This window comes from Camelina sativa, chromosome 5 (genome assembly GCF_000633955.1).
Source record: "Camelina sativa cultivar DH55 chromosome 5, Cs, whole genome shotgun sequence".
NCBI lineage: Eukaryota > Viridiplantae > Streptophyta > Magnoliopsida > Brassicales > Brassicaceae > Camelina > Camelina sativa.
This window is the reverse complement of record NC_025689.1, coordinates 19,738,245-19,765,718: the sequence shown is the minus strand read 5'-3', so window position 1 is coordinate 19,765,718 and position 27,474 is coordinate 19,738,245. Positions and strand designations below refer to the sequence as shown.

General features: G+C 38.9%; 3 protein-coding genes and 1 pseudogene across 3 annotated transcripts in view; 2 read left to right on the top strand and 2 right to left on the bottom strand.

Annotated features, from left to right (window-relative positions):
* Nucleotides 1–500, bottom strand: part of LOC104787260 (BEACH domain-containing protein B) — a 16,766-nt gene extending 16,266 nt beyond the window's left edge. Inside the window, exon 1 of the mRNA XM_010512801.2 lies at nucleotides 205–500. Coding sequence (XP_010511103.1) covers nucleotides 205–272 — 68 coding nt within the window. The 5' untranslated portion in view covers nucleotides 273–500. The remainder of the gene's footprint in view (nucleotides 1–204) is intronic.
* On the bottom strand, nucleotides 8,365–9,468 carry LOC104787259. Its single transcript, XM_010512799.2, has 3 exons — nucleotides 9,322–9,468; nucleotides 9,014–9,157; nucleotides 8,365–8,923 (listed from the first exon to the last, which is right to left on the bottom strand). The coding sequence occupies exons 1-3, from the start codon at nucleotides 9,395–9,397 to the stop codon at nucleotides 8,712–8,714; spliced, it is 432 nt and encodes a 143-aa protein (XP_010511101.1). The 5' UTR covers nucleotides 9,398–9,468; the 3' UTR covers nucleotides 8,365–8,711.
* LOC104789415 lies at nucleotides 16,669–22,358 on the top strand (annotated as a pseudogene).
* LOC104787257 (probably inactive leucine-rich repeat receptor-like protein kinase At2g25790) lies at nucleotides 24,147–25,802 on the top strand. The gene has a single exon (XM_010512798.1). It carries the CDS (start codon nucleotides 24,184–24,186, stop codon nucleotides 25,624–25,626), a length of 1,443 nt encoding a protein of 480 aa, XP_010511100.1. The 5' UTR covers nucleotides 24,147–24,183; the 3' UTR covers nucleotides 25,627–25,802.

Here is a 27,474-nt window from a genome sequence, read left to right as displayed (position 1 = left end):
AAAAAAAAAAAAAAAAAAAAAAAAAAAAAGAGCAACATGACTGTACGATCACACCAAATTAGCGACTAACCGAAGCAAAGCAACACGACTGTAACATTTGGATTTGGTAAGATTCAAAATAAGGAAACAACAACTTCAGCATCAGGAAATTGAACTAAACCCTCAAATTCTTATCTCATTTTCAAAAACCAGAATCATCCAAAAACGCGTACCAAATGAGACGTAGTTGCATCAGAACTTGGAGACGACGCTGCGACAGAGTCGGATTCCATTTAGCTCAATTGGGTTTTCGTGTGTTGTTCAATGATCTGTTTCAAGATCTCTAGCCGACGGTTCGATCCCTGAAGAAATTATCCAGAACTGGCGCATAACCGTTGGTTTCTGGATTCACAGCGAAGAGAAACGGCGAGGGACAAAGCTTCTTCAGGTCTGTGATAAAGAGTTGCTATGAAGAAAGCATCGGAGCAATTACCCCCAAATTCTGCAATCTGCAGAAACGAAAGAGTGCAGACAAGTATTTAGAATTTACAAAAGCAAGTCCTCCTTTTTAGTAAAGTTTTCTAAATTCCTCTTTTTATTATATTTATGCCAAACGTCACCCATTTTCTTCCGGTTAGGGGGCATTCGGTTATTCGGTTCGGAATTGGTTCGGTTATTCGGGTTTTGGGTTTTTCGAATTTTACGAAGAAAATTCATTCAGGGCAGAATAGGATTAAATTTTAGTGGAAAGATTAACCTTTTTATGAATTTTGGTTTGGTTAAAAAGAATCGTCCGGTGCAGTAATTTTTCCCACCCTACCCTAGGCCTGGGCACAAAATCCAAATCCGAAAATCCAAACCGTATCCGAACCGAAAAACTTGGATTAAAACCGAACCAAAACCGAAGATATATCCGATCGGATTTTGCTTCCATTATTTGTGGATATCGGATAATATCCGATCCGAACCGATATCCAATAGATATCTACATATATCCGAAAATATAAGAATAATTGATATCCCGAAGAAGTTTGCTGCTATGGTCTGAAATTATTTTGAACTACGTTCAATTTGATTTAGGATGTTATTTAATTTTGCTATTTCTTTTTTCTTTAGGATGCTATGGTTTACTTTGGTTTTGATTTTTTTTCATTGAGTCTTCACTTTGGATTTTAGTATGTCAGATTTTTATCTATTGGTATGGTTTGATTTAAGTTTGAACTTAGAGCTTGTCATTTGCTTCATTTATATTGTTTTTTTATTTTATTGGCTCGGTTAGTATGGTAATTTGGATACAATCATATTTAAAAAATATCCGAATAAAATATTATGGTTGTCTACAATAATATCCGAACCGATCCGAAATCCAAATAATCCGAACCGAAACCGATCCGAATTTTATAAATACCCATATGGATGTTAGAGTTAATATCCAAAAAATCCAAAATCCGAAAAATCCGAACCGAATCCGATCCGATATCCGAACGCCCAAGCCTACCCTACCCTAATAAAGCTATTCCATATATGTATAACATTGTGCATTTCGGTTTTGTCAATTTTGGTTTGACTTCGTAAAAAACCATTCGGTTCTGTAATTCTGCTCACCCCAAGATCGTTAGTCCATATAATTTTGTGCATTTCTCTAAACCACTCATGTAGGCTTGTACACTCATGTCCAATCTAGAACATAAGCAAAGAGAGTTTATTTGCTTAGTTCATATTTTAAGATGTTAGATTTTTGAGGTAATAACAATTATTTGCAAAATATATACGAAAATGACACAAATTTTTCAGTTTTGCAATCCAGAAATATTGGACCGATTATGGGAAACCTTCAAAGTAAAATTAGGTAGTTTAATCATCGATGAAGTTTGGCATGTTTCTTTGACTACTACAAGTCTACGATAAACAATTTGTTTTGGTGCTTGTTTCGTAGTTACTGTTGGATCTTAAAAATTTGTTGCTAGAAATGTTAAGACAATTAAAACATTTGTTCGTTGATTATTATGATATATCGGTGTGTTTGGTGAATAGATCGTTGTGCCACATAAAAGAACAACATTGTGTCGCGTCATTGGTTCCAGTTGCCAACAACTTCAGAATGAAAAGTCATGTCAAAGCCGAACCCGAACCCGAACGAACAAATTCATTTCTTTTTGTTTTGACAATACGTGTTGCAGATTACACAAGTACTGTACAAATTCATTTACTGTACATTTTAAAATATATATTCCTTGGCGACAAAACCAAATTCAAGGACCATCAAAAGTGCATTGTTGGTGCGGGATTTAGCACCCCCCAACATACAAACTAAACCAGAAAGATAATTTGATTATTTAACCGGGAATCCGGTTAAATACCCAATTAGGTATTATTTTGAGGCCTGTTTGGAAGAGGGAAGCCCAGCCTTGAAGATGAAGAGCCGACTTCCCAATTCGCCCGATGGACGACTCGAGGAAAGAAGTAATTTTCCTTATCTTAGTTCGAGTTATAAGAAAAGTCAATATATTATGTAATCTAGAGAAGTGTATAAATAAGGGGAGACTTCTCCATTGTAAATCATCCAACATCTAATACAATAATTCAGTTATTCCATTGTTCTTAGCAAAAACCCTAGCCTGAGTTCTAAGAGATCTAAGCCATTTTTCTAATTTGAAAGCTAAGATCGACTTTCTAAAGAGATTACTTCCTTGAATTTGTTTCCCCCACTAAACAAATTCATTGTGGAAACCTAGTTTCTACATTTGGCACCGTCTGTGGGGACGCAAAATCGTCTTTACAAGTCCAATCTCTCGAAGCAGCTCGACCAAAAAGTTTCTTTCGAAACATCCGACAATGTCTCCAATCACCAACAACGACACCACCGGCGCAAACCGCACTTCCTCAAGCATGTCCGAGGTCACGGGCCTCGCACCTCCTCAGGGCAACACCGAAACACAGGGTGGCACCCCAACCGCGCAAAAGACAGCCATTTACGTTCGATGCAACGCCACCTCATCGGTTACTCCAACCGATAACTGCTCCGAACTCCCAGTTGAGGTCAGATCTGAAGGAGAGCCCAGCCAGGGAGCAGGGCGAACTCGCGAAGAACCGGTCAACCTCGAAGCGGAGCGTTCGGATGAACAACCCTTGGACGAGGAAGCGACGTGCGCCACAGAACAACAACTCGGAACACAAACCGGGGATCTCCCTGCTCACACTACGACAGCGGTCCAAAACCCGCAGGTCGTCTCCATGGAAGACTTCAGGATCTTGTTTGGCACCATGACAAAAGAGATCTACCAGATGATCTCCGATACCAACCGCAGAGTCGACGCCGTCGTGACCCAAGTGACCCCGTCACAGATCTCTGCTGGGCAGTCACCTGTACTCAGGATGGGCGATCTCACCCGTCGTCTCGACTTCTATGACGTACCAACTGTCAACCAGTCAGAGCGAAGGACTCTCCCCCTTCAAGCTACGTCGAGCATCCGACCGACGAACCCGAACTCGCGAGTCCAAGAAACACCGGATATCCCGGTCACCCCAGCTACAAACACGGGACCCTGCCTCGAGATCGAGGAGATCCAGTCGCAGATCCGTGACATGAATACGCTTCTCCATCGGGCTATCAGCACAGCTCCAGAGATTGACAGGATCGTCGAGGTCACTCGGCAAACCCCTTTCACTCAACGGATTATGCAGGCCGCCATACGAAACGTTAAGCTAAAACTCCCAACCTACATCGGCGACAAGGATCCAGTCCTCTTCATGACATCTTTTATGGCGACCGCGGCAAAAGCGCGATTCACCGACGAACAGAGGGACATCGGATATTGCCAGCTGTTTGTCGATAGCCTTTCCGGACCCGCCTTAACTTGGTTCTCAAGGCTTGAGGCAAACTCGATCGATAACTTCACCCAGTTGTCAAAGGCTTTTCTCACACACTATTGAATTTTCAACAAGCAAGGTGTGACGAGTTCGGACCTTTGGGAAATGGCCCAAGAACCCGGCGAATCCATCGATAGTTTCTTAGGCAGGATTAAGGATAAATTGGCAAACGTCTCCGAGACACCGCAATCGCTGCCTTCAGAAAGGGTCTACTTCCCGGATCCCCGTTGCGGAAGGATCTCAACATCCGGGAACCCAAAGACCTCGATGATGCGCTGCACCGAGCCTCTCGGTTCGCACTCGTGGAGGTAGAGGACGCACGATTGGCAGCAAAAACAACCTCCACACCGTCGTATCTCCCCAAGGCTAAAAGTCGCGACGAGCATAACGAGCCCTGGAAGCATCACGACCCTCAGGATCGAAAGAATAGCATCGTCCATACGGTCTCCAAAGTGGACGGCCAAAATTAGCAACCGTCCGACCTGAAGGAGTTGTATTGCGATTTCCACATGATAGCCGGCCACTCCACGCATGAGTGCGTCCATCTAAAGAACTACCTGTACGGAAAGTACCTTTCTGGCCAAGTCGANGGGGATCTCCCTGCTCACACTACGACAGCGGTCCAAAACCCGCAGGTCGTCTCCATGGAAGACTTCAGGATCTTGTTTGGCACCATGACAAAAGAGATCTACCAGATGATCTCCGATACCAACCGCAGAGTCGACGCCGTCGTGACCCAAGTGACCCCGTCACAGATCTCTGCTGGGCAGTCACCTGTACTCAGGATGGGCGATCTCACCCGTCGTCTCGACTTCTATGACGTACCAACTGTCAACCAGTCAGAGCGAAGGACTCTCCCCCTTCAAGCTACGTCGAGCATCCGACCGACGAACCCGAACTCGCGAGTCCAAGAAACACCGGATATCCCGGTCACCCCAGCTACAAACACGGGACCCTGCCTCGAGATCGAGGAGATCCAGTCGCAGATCCGTGACATGAATACGCTTCTCCATCGGGCTATCAGCACAGCTCCAGAGATTGACAGGATCGTCGAGGTCACTCGGCAAACCCCTTTCACTCAACGGATTATGCAGGCCGCCATACGAAACGTTAAGCTAAAACTCCCAACCTACATCGGCGACAAGGATCCAGTCCTCTTCATGACATCTTTTATGGCGACCGCGGCAAAAGCGCGATTCACCGACGAACAGAGGGACATCGGATATTGCCAGCTGTTTGTCGATAGCCTTTCCGGACCCGCCTTAACTTGGTTCTCAAGGCTTGAGGCAAACTCGATCGATAACTTCACCCAGTTGTCAAAGGCTTTTCTCACACACTATTGAATTTTCAACAAGCAAGGTGTGACGAGTTCGGACCTTTGGGAAATGGCCCAAGAACCCGGCGAATCCATCGATAGTTTCTTAGGCAGGATTAAGGATAAATTGGCAAACGTCTCCGAGACACCGCAATCGCTGCCTTCAGAAAGGGTCTACTTCCCGGATCCCCGTTGCGGAAGGATCTCAACATCCGGGAACCCAAAGACCTCGATGATGCGCTGCACCGAGCCTCTCGGTTCGCACTCGTGGAGGTAGAGGACGCACGATTGGCAGCAAAAACAACCTCCACACCGTCGTATCTCCCCAAGGCTAAAAGTCGCGACGAGCATAACGAGCCCTGGAAGCATCACGACCCTCAGGATCGAAAGAATAGCATCGTCCATACGGTCTCCAAAGTGGACGGCCAAAATTAGCAACCGTCCGACCTGAAGGAGTTGTATTGCGATTTCCACATGATAGCCGGCCACTCCACGCATGAGTGCGTCCATCTAAAGAACTACCTGTACGGAAAGTACCTTTCTGGCCAAGTCGAAGCCGTCTTTCAGCCCAAGAGCATCCGCGGAGGCAGGGGTCACCGCGGAGGATGGCGAGGTGGTCGATCTAACGGTGGCCGTGGCGCAGTAGTTGGCGGACGAGGCTACGCAAACAACGGCCTGGCTAATGATATTCAACAGCCAGCGAACCAGGCGCTGGTAAATCGCCAAGAAGAAATGCCCCAGGAGGACGAACTACCTGACCCCCCCAAGCGCCAGAGAGGGCAGAATCCCGATGGTAGATCTACTCAGACCCTAAGAAGACTTGTTGCACATGCTGTCATCTACACTATGTGGCTCGAAAGGAACAATCGCTTGCATAACAACATATGCACTCCACCACACGTGCAGTTCAACGTTATCGACAGGCAGGTTCGGGATGCTATTCTTACAAAGGGTCATCACAAAAATTTCAAACACCTTTTGTGCGACTGGTTAAGAAATTTGTAATGATGGAGTCCTTTGATATAGTTAGCCCTTGATTTTTATTTTTTTTGGCAAGGCCTAACTTCTGTAACAACCTATTGTAGTTACTACAATCTTTTCTCTAATGAACACAATTTTCAAAAAAAAAAATGTAGATAAATTATAAGTGTGGATCACACTTCCCTAAAATAATCATTTGAACCCTAGCTATAACGACCTAACGAGCAATGAGATGACACAAAATATATCTTTGAGAAACATAATAAAGACATAATAAACAAAAACATAATAAAGACGTAGGGTCAAAGTCTTTTAAAAATAGACTGTTTTTAGTGGGAAATAAAGAAGCCCAAATAGACAAATATCAAATAATTGCAAGACTTTTAGAGAAGAACACTCAAAAATCTCACATAAAATGTGGTCATATTTATCGGAACCAAAGTGTTATATATTTTCATTTTTATGTACAACCACAAAATAACCTCCACTATTTGTAAATCCAATTGATTCGAAGATTGATATCTATTTCCACACAAGCTGTCATATACCTTTTCTTTGTTTGAGGGTGTTGCATACCACACAAGAGCCCTCATGCACCTTTGAATATATCTAGATAGAAATATACATATTAATAATATTCAACTTCGACCGTACCATATTATTTCTGGGCAGCTGTTTACTCTTCTCATTTTTTTTTGGTCAATAGCTATTTTATACTCAACTCAAAAGAGCCAACTACGAGGGATGTTGTTTATATAAATGATAGAATGCGGTTCAGCACGAACACGTCGCGTCAGATTATCCGTTTATACATTTTCACTACGAGAAATCAAATATAAAGAAAAAGAAGGAAATTCTCTCTTGTCATCTTGAATCGCCTCCAAATAAGTCGAAAAAGCAGACGAATACACCATCTTCACCGGATCGAAACAACCAGTAAGGAAAACGACCTCCTGAACATCAGCCCCAATCATACATCTGATCGCCTAGACCAAAGCTTCTACCTCTATGTGAAGTGGTGACAGGCTCTGTCGAAAGCTGGCAGCTCCCATGGGTTCCTCCCCAGATATGGTGATAAACATAACCAACCAAAACCTTAAAACTTATCTGTATATTTCTATGAACCATCACAAAACATCTGTGTCCACAATTTTTATTTTTCGTAAATCCATCGAAAAGCTTATCCAACTGAAGTACTCTTAATTTCCAATAATATATTATTATTACTATTATTATTATTACAAGTTTGCAACTGATTGACAAAATACTATTCTACCAAGTATGGGAAAATTCCCAAAAAAAACACCAACTATTTAATATCTGCCAGAAAAAAACATGAACTTGTTTCGTTGTCAGAAAAATACGCAGACTATTTTTTAGTTGATAAAAAATACACGAATTATTTATTTTTTCAGTTTCTCCTCGTCTCCGTTTCGACCGTTGACAGTATTGTAACGGCGTTACTATTTTTGAAAAAAATTCCAGAAAAAACACAAACTATTTTTTTGTTGCTAGAAAAATACATGAACTTTTTTTTCTTTGCTTGAAAAATACTTAATTTTCTATTTCTTATTTTTCTATTAACAATGTTAGAGATCATAACTTATAACCTTCTCTGCTCTCTTGAACTTCATTCAAATTTTCATTACTATTTAGGATAACAAAAATAAGAACAAAAATACACAATTAGATTAATCAATTTCTAAATTTCTCAATTAGTGTTGTTTTTGGGTTTATACTGACTTTACAAATTTTGAAACTTCATCAACATTTCTCTAAAATTTTATGAGATCTCCACCTTTGTAGACTTTTGTATACATTTAAAAAAATATGCATCTCTTTAGTTTAGTACCTTTTATGATGTTTATAGCCAGTGTAAATCATCAAATGGGCTGGTGTACGCAAACTTGATCGAGATCATAGATTATAGCCATTTTGTGGGACATCAACTCTTGTAACCTAACAAGATTCACCATTTATTTATGCAAAAACAATACTAATTGAGAAATTTGGAAATCGATTAATCTAATTGTGTATTTTTGTTTTTGAATTTAGTTATCATAAATAGTAGTGAAAACTTGTATGAAGTTCAAGAGAGCAGAGAAAGTTATGAGCTATGATCTCTAACATTGATGGAAAAATAAGAAATGAAAAATTATGTATTTTTCAGGCAAATAAAAAAAGTTCATGTATTTTTCTGGCAACAAATAAATAGTTTGTGTTTTTTTCTGGGATTTTTTTCAAAAATAATAACGCCGTTACATTACCGTTAACGGTCGTAACGGAGACGAGGAGAAACTGGAAAAAAATAATAGTTCGTGTATTTTTTATCAACTAAAAAATAGTCTGCGTATTTTTTTGGCAACGAAAAAAATTCATGTTTTTTTCTGGCAAATATTAAATAGTTGGTGTTTTTTTTGGGAATTTTCCCTACCAAGTATATGTTTTCCTCTATAGTTACAAGCATTTTCTAATGTCACCTCACTGTTAAAGCCTTACAGGCTCACTGGCTCACATACATATCACCAAACCACACTTTATCTATCAAGATGAAAAAAAAAAGATATCATAGAACTGTGTCGTTGGCCATGGACGAAACTGATCGAGTTAGTGTTACCCAGAAAATAATTCGAGAAGTCCCCGAGCGACTCGTTGGAATTGCTGTTGATATTGAATATCTGAATTGCATAAGCTTTGAGACGAAGAAATGCATTGCTTTTATGCTCAAAGTGATGAAACCATCTCTACAGCTACTTCTCACTGTTTGCCAAGCATCCACTGCATAAAATATATGGAATCAGCATATATAAGAAGATGATTCAAAAACTATTAGTTCTTTGGGTTTTATACTTAAGTTAAAACAAAAACCTGAGGCTAGATTGAATCTTTTGAGATACTCGTTATGAGATGGGAACGGTTTTAGCATCTTGTCTTTGTTGTAGAGAGCAAATAAACTTCCAGGTAGATAACTTCCAACAGGTTCAGAAGGCGAAACCTCGACCGAGATCCTGGCTATGATAAATAACGATAACATTGTCTTTTATTAAAGATTTAAGTTTAGTCGTTAGAGACAGCAAAAAACAAAAAGTATATATAATATACGTTAATAAGATAAATGTAATTAACACATGATCATATATTAATATATACGTGCACGAGAGGAAACTTAGGCTTACCCATATTCTCGAAGAAGCAATAAACAACAAGAACCATCATTGCAAACAAACCTCCATTTCTTGATTTCGCTTTCATTTTAATAATAACTTCTACTGTTTTTCTTTTTTTGGGTGTTTCTGTAATCAATGCTGTGGAGTTGTTTTGAAGTGATCAAATGATATGCGATGCAAGCAAAGACAACATGAGTAATTTATATAAGATGTTGTAAATGGATTCAGTTTTTCCAAGTCAGTGTGGTTAAGCATCGTTCTCAAACATGATGATTAATCGTCCTTCACACGCCTTGACTTGACTTGAACAGTTCTTTATATTGACTGTCAAATGTAACTTACAATATGGGTTGTGTTGACTTGGTATACTTTGAAAAGATCATGTTTGCCCATAAAATATCAATCTTAATATAAATAATTAAATATTTATAAAATAACTATGTTAATATAAATATTTAGAAATCTACTGAGAGTAATTTCTACTAGTTTCAATGCAAAAAGAAAAATATTATATAAAAATGTTAGGAATTTTACCTCTGTGGGAAGTAAGATTAAATAATTAATAACAAAATTAATTAAAGACACATATATTATATACCCAATAATCCATTTTTTAATGAATTTGAATTGGAATATAAGCTTTTAAAAAACTTAAAATTTGGTGCTGAACCATATTTGTTGACCTCAATCTAGGTAGGAGTTAGGACTGGGTACTCTAAAATTTTGGAATATTTATTTTCTGATATGACTCTTGGTAATAATAACAGTAAAATATGGTATATATTCAAAACAATGATATCCGATAAAAATAGATGATCTGCTTTTTTTTTTTTTTTTTGGACAAAGATGGTCTGCTATTCCGCTGAATATTTGACTGATCTTATCTGTAAAATTATTTTTTTAATTGATGTCTAAACAATTAAATTTTATATACTTTCGTACACCAATATATAAAAATGTATATGTATACATCATTTAAAATGATTCATTTCCTTGACCTTAAATTTGGGTTTGCTAATCTTTGAAAATTTTGGTTTATTAACAAATTAAATGCATTATAACAGTATTAATTTTGGATCGTTTAATTTGTGTAAATATATAGTTGTAAAATTCCTATTTAATTTATCAAGTATTAGAAATTAACTAATAAAGCGGGTATTTATTGGCTCTTCGCCTCTCCATAACTGAGTCCCAATGCATCCCTGAAAATTCATTGATGTGTAAACTCTGTTTGGATTTTTTTTTTTTTTTGGTCAACGCTCTGTTTGGATTTATGTACGTGCTACTATGGCTTCTGCATGGCGAGACTAGATTTGATCAGAAGTTCACGAAGATTGGTATTCTTATTCCGGTTTTTTGGTTGTAGTTCCAGGGAATATTACAAACAGAAACAGTTTTACCTTTGATGATATTACAAACATAAATCACGACACATGAATATCAGTGGTGGTTGTGAAGAGAAACAGATATTGCTGAAAGTTCTGTGTATTCACTCTGATCCGAATCGATTACCTATATGGAGTAAGCTATAACTAAAACCCAAGATATAGGAGTATCCCTAAGAATGTACAACTATCGAGCCTCTGTTTCGGAGAGAATAAACTCTCTGTTTCGTAGAATATGCTATACATTAGTAAACCGACTTTAACCATCAATAACCGGAGTAACCCACTTCATTACCCCCCCTCAAGCTGGAGCATATAGGTTGTATGCCCAGCTTGGACCGAAAGTTACAGAAACCTCCTGTTCCCAGTGGCTTGGTGAATATATCCGCAAGTTGAGTCTTCGTGTTAACGTGTTGGAGAAGGATATTGCGGGAAACAACCTCATCCCTCACAAAGTGGCAATCGTTCTCTATATGTTTCTTTCGCTCATGGAAAACAGGATTGGTTGCAATGTGGATTGCTGATTTGCTATCACAAAAAACATTCATAGGTTGTACATGAAGAACACCTAACGTGTGTAGCATACGCTTAAGCCAAAGTAGTTCCTGAACAAGATCTGCCATTGCCCTATACTCAGCCTCTGCCGACGAGCGACTTACAGTCTTTTGTTTCTTCGTTTTCCATGACACAGGTGAGTCGCCAAGCTGAATGAAGTAACCTGTAACTGATCGTCGTGACATACGACAACGAGACCAGTCTGAATCACACCATCCAGTGATTTGAAAATTATGATCAGTGCGTAATAATATACCTTGACCGGGATCAGACTTTAAGTACTTTACCACACGTATCGCTGCGTGCCAGTGATCCTCTCTTGGTTCCTTCATAAACTGAGCCAACAAATGGACCGAGTAAGCTAAATCAGGCCTTGTCACGCCTAAATATATCAACCGGCCAAGAAGTCTTCTGTAAGGCGTAGGATTACTCAAGATGCGAGATTCTGAAAACTGCAGTGAATGATTCTGGTCCAAGGGGAAGTCGACTGGTTTTGAGCCGAGTAAACCCGTTTCTGCAATAATATCTAGTGCATACTTTCGTTGACACAAATACATACCAGATTTATTGCGGGCAATTTCGATGCCCAAGAAATACTTCAACTCCCCCAAGTCTTTCATCTTAAAACAAGATGCTAAGTAAGCTTTAAACTGTTCTGTCGCAGCTTCATTACTGCCAGCAATTATGAGATCATCAACATAGATTAGGATATGTATTCTGACTGCAGCCTGGTCATAAGTGAATAATGAATAATCTCCTAAGGACTGAACGAATCCATAATCCTTCAAAGCCGTAGTCAGCTTGGCAAACCAACATCTTGGGGCCTGTTTAAGTCTATAGAGAGATTTCCTCAAACGACATACCTTGTTCTTATCAGGAAGTTGAAAACCAGGGGGCAAACGCATATACACCTCTTCCTCCAAGTCTCCGTGTAAAAACGCGTTTTGAACATCCATTTGATGTACCTTCCAACCAAATTTCACAGCAGTGTCCAAGAATAGTCTAACTGTACCCATCCTAGCCACTGGTGAAAACGTTTCACCATAGTCCTTGCCTTCAACTTGTTTGTTGCCCATAGCTACGAGTCTAGCCTTATATCGTTCGATTGATCCATCGGACTGAAACTTAACCTTGAAGACCCACTGACTTCCAATTGCTGTCTTTCCCGGAGGCAAATCCCTAATGTCCCAAGTGTTGTTTTCTTTGAGAGCTTCATATTCAAAACCAACAGCATCACGCCATCGGTCATCTTCCATCGCTTTTTTAAAAGATTTGGGTTCGACTGTTGAAATCACTGCAGCCACATATGCTATGTGTTGCTCTGAGAAACGAATTGTCGTATCTTGATTAGCAATTGGATAGACAACATTACACGACTCCTTGGTTGATTTGGAGATAGGATTTACCACATAATCCTTCAATTTGACTGAGGATGTTTTGTTCCGTTGACCCTTGCCTAATTTAGGTGGCGATGGCGGAGCTACCACTGGAGTTGACGACGACGATGACAACCTTATTTGGTCTTGGGGTGGAGAAACAGATCGGGGTTCGTCTACTAATTGATCAGTCGAGCCTTGTGAAATAATAGGTTGGCTTGTCGAGCCCACTTCATTTGTGGACTGTGGTTCAGTAGAGGCAGGATTCATAATGGGCCTGTGCAGTATCAGCCCATTATCAATCTCATCCTGGACCATTCCTTCAGACAATGGAGCCCATAGGATTTGCCCGTCTTCTTCATCGTCCTCAAGCGGAAACGAAGTGGCTGGTTTGAACGGGAATTTGGATTCAGAAAACACAATGTCCCTTGAGACAAAGAATTCAGACTTTTCCAGATCAAATACTCGCCATCCCTTTTTCCCATTTGGGTACCCAATGAAAACACACCGACGTGACCATGATTCAAACTTGTCCCCTTTGGTAGTCAGATTGTGAGCATAACACAAACTCCCAAATACTCTCAGATGATCATAACTCGGACGCTTGTTATGTAACTTCTCATAAGGCGTGATATTACCCAAAACCAAGCTCGGTGTTCTATTAATCAAATATCCGGCTGTAAGAACACATTCACCCCATAATTCAATCGGCATATTCGCTTGAAATCGTAATGCGCGGGCAACATTCAAAACATGTCGATGTTTTCTTTCGACTCTGCCATTCTGTTGTGGCGTGTGAACACATGAGGTTTCATGGAGCACTCCATTTGATTGAAAGAAAGGAGTTAAGGAGATAAACTCTGAACCATTATCGCTACGGATCGACTTGACCTTTGTATTAAACTGTCGTTCCGTTAAGGAGAAAAAATTCTTGAGATAAGTTGAAGCTTCAGATTTGTCGTTGAGGAGATGAAGCCAAACGGCTCTTGAGTAATCATCAACAATTGTGAGAAAGTATCTCGCACCAGAATGAGAGAAAACACGGTAAGGCCCCCAAATATCAACATGAATGAGCTCAAAAATCATAGTTGTTTTATTCAAACTGAGTGGAAAACTATCCCTTGTTTGTTTTGCCCGAAGACATACATCGCAAGTGTTATTAGAACCAACTAATGAACTAGACAAAGAAGGTAATAATCCAACAACTTTAGCAGACGGATGTCCTAACCGCTTGTGCCACAACTCAAAGGACCCATCATCTTTCGTGGTTACTGCACCAGCGACCTCCATACTGCGAAAGTGGAAGGTCCCGCCTACTCTCTTACCAGCTCCAGTCACCGTCCTCGAAGCTCGGTCCTGAACCACAAGGAACGTGTCAGCCATTTGAACCACACACTTGTTTTCATCCATTAACTGAGCAAGAGATATCAAATCAGACTGCAACTCTTTAACATAGTAGACAGACTGCAAAACTAAACCAGACCCCAAACGAACAGATCCCTCTTTGAGCGAGACTTGCTCTCTACCGTCAGCCATTATGATCAATACTGGTGGCATATCTCTCACATTTGATAGTATCTCAAAACACCCTGTCAGATGATGAGATGCCCCTGTATCCAATATCCAAGAAGGTTGAGTGAACTTACCCGAGGATTTTTCAGTCGAAGCTGCCTTGTCAGCATTAAGGATGGATTTGATCGCCTTCCACTGCTGATCCGTTAGTCCATTTGCTCTGTCACGATCCCGATCCGTGATCACATGATTTGCTTGTTCTTTAGTAACATCTTCAATGTGTGGTACAACCACACGATTAGCATAAGTCATCGATGCCTTCCCTTTGCCTGCACCGGATGAGCTTGCACGACCACGACCTTGTAGCGAGCGACCCTTGGGTCTATCACCCCACCACTCTGGATAACCGATGACCGCATAGCAGTTATCAGCAGCATGACCAGATCGATTGCACAACTTGCAGACCACTCCTTTGTCTTTTGCTTCAAAACGAAAAGGAGGCTTTGTGTGAACTGCAAAGGAAGTCACCTCTGGTCGTTCTTCACTTGTTACTCGAAGATCTTCTTCTTGTCTGACAATGTTGTATACCTCTTCCAAAGGTTGGACCGGTACACGCGCCACCAAACTCGACCGGACAGCACGAAACTGTTCATCAAGACCACAGAGAAACTGATGGACTTTATCTTCTTCACGGTCAGCTTCTTGTGCAGTTGCAAGATCACATGTGCATAGTCCACACTTGCAAGCTCTTATTGGACGATAAGCAGCGAGACTATCCCATATGCGATTCAGTTTTCCGTAGTAGGCTTCAATCGCCACTCCTCTCTGTTTGCAGCAAGCCAATTCAGCCTTGATTTGTTGAATACGAGACCCATTAATGACAGCAAATCGTTTCTTCAGGTAGTCCCACAAATCTTTTGCGACATCCCTGTGAGAGATTGTCGAACGCAGCATCGGATCAATTGTCATCTTGATCCAAGACACAAGTAGTGCTTGAATGGTCCACCAATCTTCCAAATCAGAGGAGCCTTCTTCAGGTCGAGCAATGGATCCATCCAAGAAACCGAATTTCTTGCGAGACGTTAACGCCGTCTTCATTCCACATGCCCACTCATCGTAATTAGTACCCTTCAGTAGAGGATGAGAAATCACCGCTCCTGGATTATCAGCCGAGGTCAGGTCATAAGGTGAGATAGTTCTTCTCACCTCCACAGTTGCAGTCGCCGTTGCCGGAGAAGCAGTAGTCGGATTCGGATTTGTTGCCATTATAGCAAACAAAGATCAAGAAATCTTAAAATTTTATCGAAAGAAAAATAGTATCAGGCTCTGATACCATGAAGAGAAACAGATATTGCTGAAAGTTCTGTGTATTCACTCTGATCCGAATCGATTACCTATATGGAGTAAGCTATAACTAAAACCCAAGATATAGGAGTATCCCTAAGAATGTACAACTATCGAGCCTCTGTTTCGGAGAGAATAAACTCTCTGTTTCGTAGAATATGCTATACATTAGTAAACCGACTTTAACCATCAATAACCGGAGTAACCCACTTCATTAGGTTGATAGTGTTATTTGATGATAGTTCTTCTTCTTCACGCGAGTTAGTATATCGATTTGAACATGAATTAAAATGAAAAAAAGAACCAGTTGTATTTTAAAGGTTACAAATAAATGGTTCATATAATTTTTTATAAAAAATTTCCTGAATGATAGATAAAACCTCCATATATATCAAAATTTGATTCATGTTTTTATCCGTGTGATTACTAGTATAGAAACAAATAGGCCACAAACCTTAAACAAATGTTTTTTTTTTTTTTACTTTTATTATAAATATGCTATGATTTTTGTTGTAAATAATTTTGTGGCGATATTAGTAATCAGGAGGCCAAAAACCACAACAGAAGCATTTTGTAGGGTTTTTTCCTTGAGAATCATGCCCCCTGCAAAATCCCCCTAAGCTTTTACTCCTCTTTTTGCACACGGAGTCGCAATCATTGGGAAGACAAAATCCAGTTTGTGTTAATTTTGAATGGAATACATCGTCTACTTTTTTTCTGCTCCACATTGCCTTCCACTCCTGTTACCATAACATTTAGAACATATAAATCTCAGTTTCGATAATGAAAGTGAAAACAATATTTTTCATCTAGTGAAAAGATATTATGAGGAGTTTTCTGTATAAATAATAAAAGATCTACAATAGTAAGAACGGTAAATGATACTCCGTAGTTGAAAAGATTTCTTCATGCTCAATGGAAGAAAAGAGTTGATGGTGTTTAATAATTAGAAAACAAAGACGAAAGCTTATATATACATCATTCTACATATATATACATATCTAATTTAAGCTAACTACTTTTTTGAATTCCGTTTTTAAGGGATCTTGCTTCAGTAATTCTATTTTTTCTCAACACCTTAAGACTTGCTCATTTCTAATTTTTAAAAAGAAAAATGCCAAAGTCAATTTTTTATTAAAAAATGAAAATTCATTACAAATATACACATATATACCAAATTTAATATGGCTTGTTTGAGTGTTAAACTAACAAAATTTATTGGAGGATTGGACAACTTTACGGAAGTGTTTTGGTTGTCTAACAACTTTACGGAAGTGTTAAGGGAGAAGCATGATCAATGTCTGCTAAGTGCTAAGAGAGCTTTTTAAGAGGTGGAATAACCATAATGTTATGGTTAGATGGTTTGCCAGATTCTTTTATTATATTGAACGTTGCTTGGGGAGAGGCACTCCAACACTGAGAGAAGTTGGTTTGACATGCTTCCACGACCTGGTTTGTCAGGCAAATTCCAATATATAATTTCTCACTGCCTCAGAACTTTTTTTTTGTAACCGTCCATGCAGTTATTTACCTTAGGTTTATCGTGAGATGCATTCCACAGCCACAAAAGCTGTAACAGCACTTGTACGTATTAGTAACTGCAATGAAAAAGGTTCTGGTCCAGCCTGATTCTTGATTTTTGTATCTAACAAAATTTGTGTGTTTGCCAAATTCGTAAGGAACGTGAGGGCTAACAGATTGATAGGGAACTAGTGAAAAATATTAAGATAGGACTAAACATTTTGGGGATTATGTCAAATATGTGATTTCTGTTTATCTTTTGCTAGATTATAGGATCCTCAATTGTGTATAAATATTTGTACGTTCTTATGATGAATACAACATACAGAGCATTATTCAGCCTTTCATGGTATCAGAGCACGATCTGGACCTTTAAAATTTTTTTGCACCTCTTGTTTATTTTTCTTTTGAAACAATGAGTGAAGTCGAATCTGCTTCTTCTGGTCCTACGACCGATCCCAAAGTCGTCTCTGCTGCTCTCATGTCGCCGTACTTTCTCCATCCAGCAGATAGTACGGGACAAGTACAGACTCCAATCTTATTGAATGGAGCCAATTACGAACGATGGTCGAAGTTGATGTTGAATTCTCTTCGTACCAAGCGGAAACTGGGTTTTGTTAATGGAACCCTTCCGCGACCGACGAATAATCCCGATGATGAAGAGAAGTGGGAAATGGTTAACGCTATGGTCATTGGTTGGATCTATAGTAGCGTTGAACCAAAGTTGCGACAATCTATCTCGTTGGTTGATAACGCCAACACGATGTGGGCAAGCCTACAAAGACGATTCTCTGTCAGTGATGACACGAGAATTCATCAGCTGCATTCTGACATTGCTGTGTGCAAACAGAACGGTGATGAGGTGGAAGTTTATTTTAGCAAACTGCAGATCATGTGGGATGATCTGGCAAATTTTGAGAACGGTTTCACATGTTGTTGTAAAACTGCAAACTGTGATTCAATACTGAAGTATGAGAAGATGCGAGAGAAGATACGGGTGCATCAGTTTCTCATGGGACTCGACAATTCTCGTTTTGGAACGACAATATCAAATTTGTTGAGTCGACAAACAGAGTTGAACCTTGAGACTGTTTATTCTCAGGTTATTCAAGAAGAACGACACATCAACGCCATGCGTACAACTGATGATCGGACTCCCGTTGTCGGTTTCTCTGCCACGACAACGACGGCCGCCTCACAACAAAATACCTCTGTTTCCTCTGCTCAGGCATCGGCTTCTCGTTTTGTTAAGCCATCAACAGTTTGTTCACATTGTGGCAAACCAGGACATGATGCAAGTAATTGTTTTCAACTGATTGGCTTCCCTGAGTGGTGGGAGAAAGATAAAGCCAATGGTGGTCGTGGAGGTTTTGGTCGTGGTAGAGGATTTTCGAACCATGGTCGCGGTCGTGGAGGTCGTTGGTTCTGGCTTTTGAGCTTCTCATACTCAACTCGGTGATTCAGCTTCCTCGGTGGATTCTTCAGGCATTCCAAATTTCACAACAGATCAATGGGCTACTTTGGAACAATTTGTGAAGAAACATGGTTCCTCTGCCAATACAAAGCCATCAGGTAAGACAGAAAAACTTCTTCTCTTTGGTAAAGAACGACGTCATGATATTATCATTGATTTGGGTGCCTCTCATCATATGACTGGGGATTTACACTTACTCACTGCGGTTACCACTATTGCTCCTTGTCCCATTGCTCTGCCTAATGGACAGATCACCTGGGCAACTAAACATGGCAGTTTGAATCTTGGTGGTTGACTTGTTTTGTCCAAAGTTTTCTTTGCCCCGTGTTAATCAATCACACTTATCTCAGTTGCTCAATTGCTTCGTGATGTTGCTGGTTTTGTACTCTTCACTAAACAGTTTTGTGTCATAAAGGACCTCGATTCGAAGACTTTGATTGGAGCAAGGAAGGAGCGTGATGGGGTTTATCATTACGAGGGTGCTGTTGCGGTTCATGCTGGGCATATGGGAAAGTTGCAGACTCGGGACTTATGGCATCATTGTATGGGACATCCGTCATCTAGAGTGCTTTCTGTTTTAGGATCTATTGGAGGTTTTTCTAGTACCGTAGGGTCTTTTGAACAATCTTGTGGTGTTTGTCTACGAGCTAAACAAACTCGAGACGTGTTTTCTTCAAGCATCAATAAAGCAGTTGATTATTTCTCTTTAATTCATTGTGATATATGGAGACCATATCGAGAACCATCAACGTGTGGAGCATGTTATTTCCTTATGATTGTTGATGATTTTTCAAGAGCGGTTTGGGAAATCTTACTCTTGGAAAAGAAAGAAGCATCCGATGCTTTGAAAACATTTTGCATGTTTACTAAACGACAATTCAACAAACAAGTTAAGGTTGTTCGTAGTGACAATGGTGGCGAGTTTCTATGTTAGCGCAAGTTCTTTGCTGATAAAGGCATCATTCATCAAACGTCCTGCGTGGAAACACCTCAACAAAATGGGCGTGTGGAACGCAAGCATTGCCACATACTAAATGTGGCTCATGCTCTTTTGTTTCAAGGCAATTTACCTAAGAAGTTTTGGGGAGAAAGTATCTTGACGGCCACTTATCTGATTAACCGTACGCCATCTCCTCTACTCAATAACAAGACGCCATATGAACTCTTATACGGTTCGCCTCCAGACTATCACAACCTTCGTGTCTTTGGAACACTCTGTTACGCTCGCAAGATTGATAGGTCGAAGGATAAGTTTGATCCTCGTAGTGCCAAGTGTGTTTTTCTGGGCTATTCAATGGGCAAGAAAGGTTGGCTTGTGTGTGATTTGCAAACGGAGAAGCTGTTTGTTTCCCGAGATGCCGTTTTTCATGAGGATGTTTATCCTTATATTGTTGCTCATGTTGTTGTTAATCATGATATGTTGCCTGATCGTTCATCTTTACAACATCCTGCAGTTTATGATTTTATTCAATCTCCTGCTTCAGGGGGAGATAGTACAGTCTCAGGGGGAGTACCTACCACCTGTTTTTGTCGAAGTTGAGCAGATTTCCTCTCCAACGGTAGTTGATCCATCTAATGACTCTGGTCAGACTATTGATAATGCGGAATCTCTTGGTGTTGGGAAGAGAATAAAGAAGAAATCAGTTTTGCTAGAACCATACATTACATATACGGCTCAAGTATTTGATGATAACCCTCACGTCACGCTTCCTTCTTCGACAGCATCTCCATCAGAGTCTTCTTCAGGTACTTGTTTGTATCCCTTGACTGACTATTTTTCTTGTCATCGTTTATCTCCATTGTTTCGGGCTTTTGCTGCATTTATTACTGCAAATCTCGAGCCTAAGTCCTTTCAGGAGGCTGTTAAACATGACGTATGGCATGGAGCTGTCAAGACTGAGGTCGGTGCCCTGGAGGATGCAGACACTTGGGATGTCACCGATCGTCCTCCAGATAAACAAGTCATTGGATGCAAGTGGGTGTTCAAGATAAAGTTTCAATCTGATGGTACCATCAAGCGATACAAAGCCAGACTTGTGGCTCTAGGCAATCGACAAGAGGAAAGAGTGGATTACAAAGAAACCTTTGCTCCGGGTTAAAATGACAACAGTACGCATTGTTCTTGAGGTTGCAGCTGCAAAGAACTGGGAGTTATATCAAATGGATGTACAAAATGCGTTCTTACACGGCGATTTGGACGAAGAGGTTTACATGAACTTGCCACCGGGGTGGCTCATACGAATCCTAACAGTGTGTGTCAGCTCAAGAAATCTATATATGGCCTTCGTCAATTGCCGTGATGTTGGTTCTCCAAGTTGTCTAAAGCTTTACTTAATTTTGGTTTTAAACAGAATCACAAGGACTATTCTCTGTTTACACTTCTGCGTGGCGGTACTATCCTGTTTGTCTTAGTGTATGTTGATGATTTGGTCGTCGGAGGTGATAATCCTATGCTTATTTCTACTTTTAAGTCTTACTTGAGTAGGTGTTTTAAGATGAAGGATTTAGGCGTTTTACGTTATTTTCTTGGCATCAAGGTTTCCCGTGGCAAGGAAGGTATCTATTTGTCACAGCGAAAGTATTCACTTTACATTATTACAGAGTGTGGTCTTCTTGGTGCGGCTCCAGACCCTACACCTATGGAAGAAAATCATAATTTGGCCAGAGACGCTGGTCCTTTCTTCACCACACTGACGCAATACCGTCGTTTGGTTGGTCGCCTTGTCTATTTAGCTGTTACTCGTCCTGAGATCAGTTATGCTGTTCATATCTTAGTACAGTTCCTGAAAGCACCGCGACAGAGGCATTGGGAGGCAGCTCTACGGTTGGTTCGATATCTGAAAGGGGCGCCTGGTCAAGGGATTTTGTTATGTTCTAAGAGTGATCTTAGGATTACTGCATTTTGTGATTCCGATTATGCAACATGTCCTTTGTCTCGTCGTTCCCTTACCGGCCATATTGTCATGCTTGAAAACACGATTGTCTCGTGGAAGACAAAGAAGCAGAAGGTCGTCTCTCGTTCGTCAGCAGAGGCAGAATACAGGGCAATGGCCATGACTCTTAGTGAGTTGAAATGGATCCAGGAATTGCTACAAACCATTGGCATTGCACAGACGGCTCTGATGTATATGCACTGCGATAGTGAGGCTGCAATCCACATTGTCGCGAATCCGGTTTTTCACGAACGTAGGAAGCACATTGAGGTGGATTGTCATTACGTTAGGGATGCGGTTATGGATGGTACACTTATTACACCTCATGTTCGGACTACAGACCAGTTGGCTGACATTCTAACTAAGGCATTACCGCATCGTTCATTCAGTTATCTACTTGGCAAGATGGGCGTTCGAGACTTACACGCACCATCTTGAGGGGGAGTATTAAGATAGGACTAAATATTTTGGGGATTATGTCAAATATGTGATTTCTGTTTATCTTTGCTAGATTATAGGATCCTCAATTGTGTATAAATACCTGTACGTTCTTATGATGAATACAACATACAGAGCATTATTCAGCCTTTCAAAAAATGTATTAGATGCCTATGTGGAGAATGGGATGGGAACTATGGAAAAATATGAAGAGGATTTTGAAAGCTACTTGCTTCAAGATACTGCTTCTTACTATTCTCTCAAGATGTCAATGTGGATCTAGGAGAATTCTTGTCTTGATAACATGCTAAAGGCATGTCCTCCGATCCTGTTATGTCATATTCGGGGACTGTGTTTTCTTGCGATTATATGTATAAACGTCAGTCATTTTATATAGCAGGCTGAGGAGTATCTAAGAAGGGAGAGGGAGAGAGTGACTCATTACCTTCATTCAATCACTGAACCCAAACTAGTTGAGGTTCGTTATAACATATCCTCTGAATTATAATTAATTATTTCATATTTTAAGTTGGTCACAAGCATGTGTATATGCACAAACACTGATAGTGCTTGTTAACATTTCTGAATGCAGAAAGTACAAAATGAATTGTTGGTAGTGGTTGCAAAACAACTATTAGAAAATAAGCACTCAAGCCTCAGGGTCTTGTGCATTGCTAAGAAATGACAAGGTTAGACGAATTTTGTGTGTTGTGCTTTTTTTTTTTTGTGTTTGTTAATTCTTCTTATAAGCAAAGTATGGGCCAATTTGATGTATAACGAAATCACTAATCTAATTAAGAATATAGCATTGAAAAAAATTAAGAGAGCAGCACAAGAGATATGGGAAATTACCATTTTAGTGTATTTTTTAATTAAAAAAAATCATATCCCATCAACTTCTTTTGGATTTTATGTATGTTTTAAAAATGATTCAAAATTATATTCTGCATAAAACATGATTTGAATTTTTAAAATCGGATGTAAAAACATTATAAGAGCAAATAGTGTTTGTATAATTAGATATAAATAATACTATATAGAATCTATACGAATAGAATGTTATACTATATTGTATTTGTAGAAATCTAAATTAAACGAAAAAATAAGAAAGAAAAAAATAAAAAAAATTTATAAACAGAACGTATAAAATGAAATAATATGTAATAAAACAAAAGTATGAACAAGTTGTTTCCTAAGAAATATACAACATATGAAACTTAACATGCCGAGTTTAACAATTTCGGAATAAATGACACTATATCTTAAGGGATACAATATAGAGAACTAAAATTATCAAATTAAGCGCATGCTAAAATTAGATTACATGAGGATTAAATTAATATATTTTTAAATGGAATAGAATAATGTTGTACTCTATAGAAGAAATATATAATTATATTATTTTAGTTACATATTGAGTTAAAATTGTTCAATAAAAAAATCAAATAAAAACATAAAAGAAAAAGTTTAGTTTTGAATAAGAATGTGAAATCCAAATAATTTGTGTAAATAGATTTTAGTTTAACTCATATTGTGATATTTTTTTGTAATTAGGCGCATTATCCATCAAATGAACTACATTCCAGAGGCCAATTATCTTCAGAATCTCAGGAAATAGATTACACAAATTCTCTATATGTTTTTGAATATCCCCCAAGCATTTTCAAACCTATGGCATAACTGGTGTATAAACCTTTCTTGTAGTATGAGTTTACGCGTCGAATCTACTTTTCCGACTTAAAGGCACACAACCTTGGTGAGAAACCTTGCCACTATCTACAATTATACATCATGAATTTACGTTTTAATATTCATCCCTCCTTTCTCTTTTGCTTTATCCTCGTTTTCATTTATATATTGAACTTCTAGGCTCTAGCGAAACATTTTTGCATTCTCATTTGTATTTCCTTAATTCCTTTCCCACATGCCAAATGATGTCCCATTATATATTAGTTCCATTTTAATGGGTTTAGTACTTATCGTCGACTATTAAGAATACTTTTTTTCTACAAAGTTTCAGGAACATGTGAACACATAAAATCGTGTTATAAACTATATAACCTACAACTGTCAATTTTTCACATCCCTCCCATCTTAAATAATTCAAAAGAACCCTTTTTATTTAAAAACAACATCGAGTCTATTTTTGTCACGTTTTGTTCTGTCATTTTATTATCTTACACGCAAATGGATTGGTCCAAATAGGTAACTTTGACTAATTGCTTGTTACTAATAAATAGGTCGTCGACTCGAATCTGTCTTTCGATTATTACTTATTAGCTATCAATATGCGTATTGCTTCTCTCAACTTCACTACAAAAAAGAACACTACGATGAAGTCTCGTTTCTTCCACCATCTCTTCTTACTCACCGCCGTAATCTTTCTTCGGTTATCGACTCCTACCACAGCTGCCATGTGTCATCCTGATGATGAGTCAGGTCTTTTAGCTTTTAAATCAGCTATAACCGAAGATCCTTCGGATATTCTAAGCACCTGGAAGAAAGGTACTAATTGCTGCTCCTGGGAAGGTGTCAATTGTCCTAACAGCAACCGCGTCGCCGTACTCACTATCCTCATAGAGTCTAATGATGCTGGAACATTTCTCTCCGGTACAATCTCCCCGTCACTGTCTAAACTCCAGCATTTGGAAGGGTTCGTCTTTATCAATCTCAAAAACATCACTGGACCCTTTCCTTCATTTCTGTTCCAATTACCACATCTAAAGTACGTTTACCTCGAGAATTTACGTCTCTCTGGTCCTCTTCCAGCCAACATTGGCGCGCTAAACCGTTTAGATACGTTAACCGTTAAAGGAAACCAATTCAGCGGTTCAATCCCGAGTGCTATATCCAAATTAACTCGGTTAAACTACCTCAATCTCGGTGGTAATTTCTTAACCGGAACCATACCGTTAGGTATTGCTAATCTCAAGCTCATGTCGAATCTGAATCTCGAAGGAAACCATCTCTCTGGAACCATCCCAGATATTTTCAAATCCATGAGTAAGCTCCGAATCCTCACTCTCTCCCGCAACAGATTATCCGGTAAGCTCCCTCCGTCGCTCGCATCGCTCGCACCGGTTCTTGCGTTCCTCGAGCTAGGTCAGAACAATATCTCGGGGTCGATACCAAGCTATTTATCAAGATTCATGGCGCTCGACACGCTAGATCTCTCCAAGAACCGGTTCTACGGATCCGTGCCAAAGAGTTTGGCAAAGCTGACTAAAATTGCTAATATCAATCTCTCTCACAATTTTCTAACTGATCCATTCCCTGTTTTGAACGTGAAGAATGACATATTAAGTCTAGATTTATCGTACAACAAGTTTCACATGGAAACGATCCCGGAATGGGTGACCTCGGCGTCGTTACTCAGCTCTTTGAAGCTTGCTAAATGCGGAATCAAGATGAGCTTAGACGATTGGAAAACAAGGCAAACTGACCTCTACGATTCCATCGATCTTTCGGACAATGATATCTCAGGGAGTCCGGTGAGGTTCTTGAAGGAAGAAGGGCAACTACGGGAATTTCGGATGTCTGGGAACAAACTACGATTCGATTTGGAGAAGCTAAGTTTCTCCAAGACGCTTGAGACGCTTGATCTGTCAAGGAACTTAGTTTTCGGGAAAGTGCCGGCTAGGGTGGCCGGATTGAAGATACTAAACTTAAGTCAAAACCATCTTTGTGGAAAACTGCCGGCGACGAAGTTTCCAAAGAGTGCGTTTGCCGTCAACAACTGTCTTTGTGGCTCTCCGCTGGGTCATTGTAAAAGTTGATGCTAAATGGATTCATTCATCGTCATGTTATATAGTTCTTGAACATCATGTGTCACTTTGTCCAAAAAAAAAAAACATCATGTGTGAAACGTTCCATATTCTTCTTTTGTCTTTATTTATTTTTCATATTCTCTTTGCTTTATTTACTGATTATGTAATCATATACTTTTTAAACAGCACTAGATTCAGACCCACACATACGTGCGGGATTGATTTCAAAGACTAAGATTGTTTTCAAAAATTAAGTTTGCTATTAGATTTATAATATATTACATATGTGTGGAGTTATGTTTGTAGACATATTTTTTAGGAATATTAACATTCATAATCTGCACTTATACCAGTTAAGTATTCGATTTGTTTANAGTTACTTTGAGGATACATGTTCTATGAACAGCTCTTCCTGCTCTTCTCAATATCCTGATAACTTTTTTTGATGTTTTAATATATCAGTTTATAAACTCTTTCAATAAGAGAGTGTGTCATGCAAAATAAAGATCAAACTTAACATAATATAAAATCCACCAAATCAACAAACTAAGTAAAATTCAAAAATAAATAGATCAAAGTACCATAGTTTTGAAGAGATACTAACACATAAGGAGGGGAAACGACTGTCTCCATGCTCCATTCGAACTAGAGATGTCAAACGGGCCGGCCCGCGTCCATCTTGGCCGTCCGCGGCGGGCAGTTTCAATCTTTTGGACCGCGACGGGCCGGCCCGCTAAGCCCGCGGACATAAAAGTTATGTCCAAGCCCGTCCCGCTAAGCCCAGCGGATTAACGGGCCAGCCTNGGAAACCGATTTATATTTGAATTTTTTGAGATAATGATGAATCTAAAATCCAAAATTTATATACAGAAAATACTACTTTTAAAAATAGTAAATCATGGTTAGATTATATATTACAAATATAATAACTGTTTTCATAATTGGAAAAAAAAATCATTTTTTTGGTTTTAATCTATTTATTATAATCAGAATTAATTATTATTTTTGGATATATTCAATTAGATAGTTGTTTTTGGAAATAACAAATAATATACCATCAAATTAAATAAGTTTACATTTATAAAAAATGTGAATTTACAATTTCTTTGTAAAATATATTAATATACACTTTATATTTTATACCACATATTTATATATATATATATATCTTATACTAAACGTGTGGATGGATGCACAAATATTCTATACAACATGTTGTTTGCCTGTTTAAAAGTCTAAACATAGTAAAAACAATCGCAAGTGAAGTATATTCTTCACGTCATAATTAAAGTCTCTTGATTTTACTAATCCATGTTTCAACCTACATGCTCTTCTTCACACTACTACTCACAAAAAATATATACATCTTTATGTGCGTAATTGGAAATTTTAAAATGGTTTTCATACATAATTTTCAGGTTTATTACTCATTTATTCTCTATATGAACATAAAGATTTATTAACATAAAATTAAAAACAATTTCGTTTTAAACAAAGAAGAAGACAGTTTCATAGGTTTCTCGACTATGTTAACCTTTAATCATGTATAAACACACCCAGATTATTACTTTTTTAAAAAAAACATTAAATATTAACAACAATAAGAATCTTAATGTTTATGTGTATTACATACCTATGAGTTTGATTCCCAGGTCCAAATTATTGAACTAAAGTTTGCCATCTACAAAAACAAAGCACACAAACTAATAATACACAAAAATCACCTTAAAACTCAATACAAACCACAAAATTACATCATTATTTAACAAAAATAATTACAGCTCTATGAGTTACTTTGAGGATACATGTTCTATGAACAGCTCTTCCTGCTCTTCTCAATATCCTGATAACTTTTTT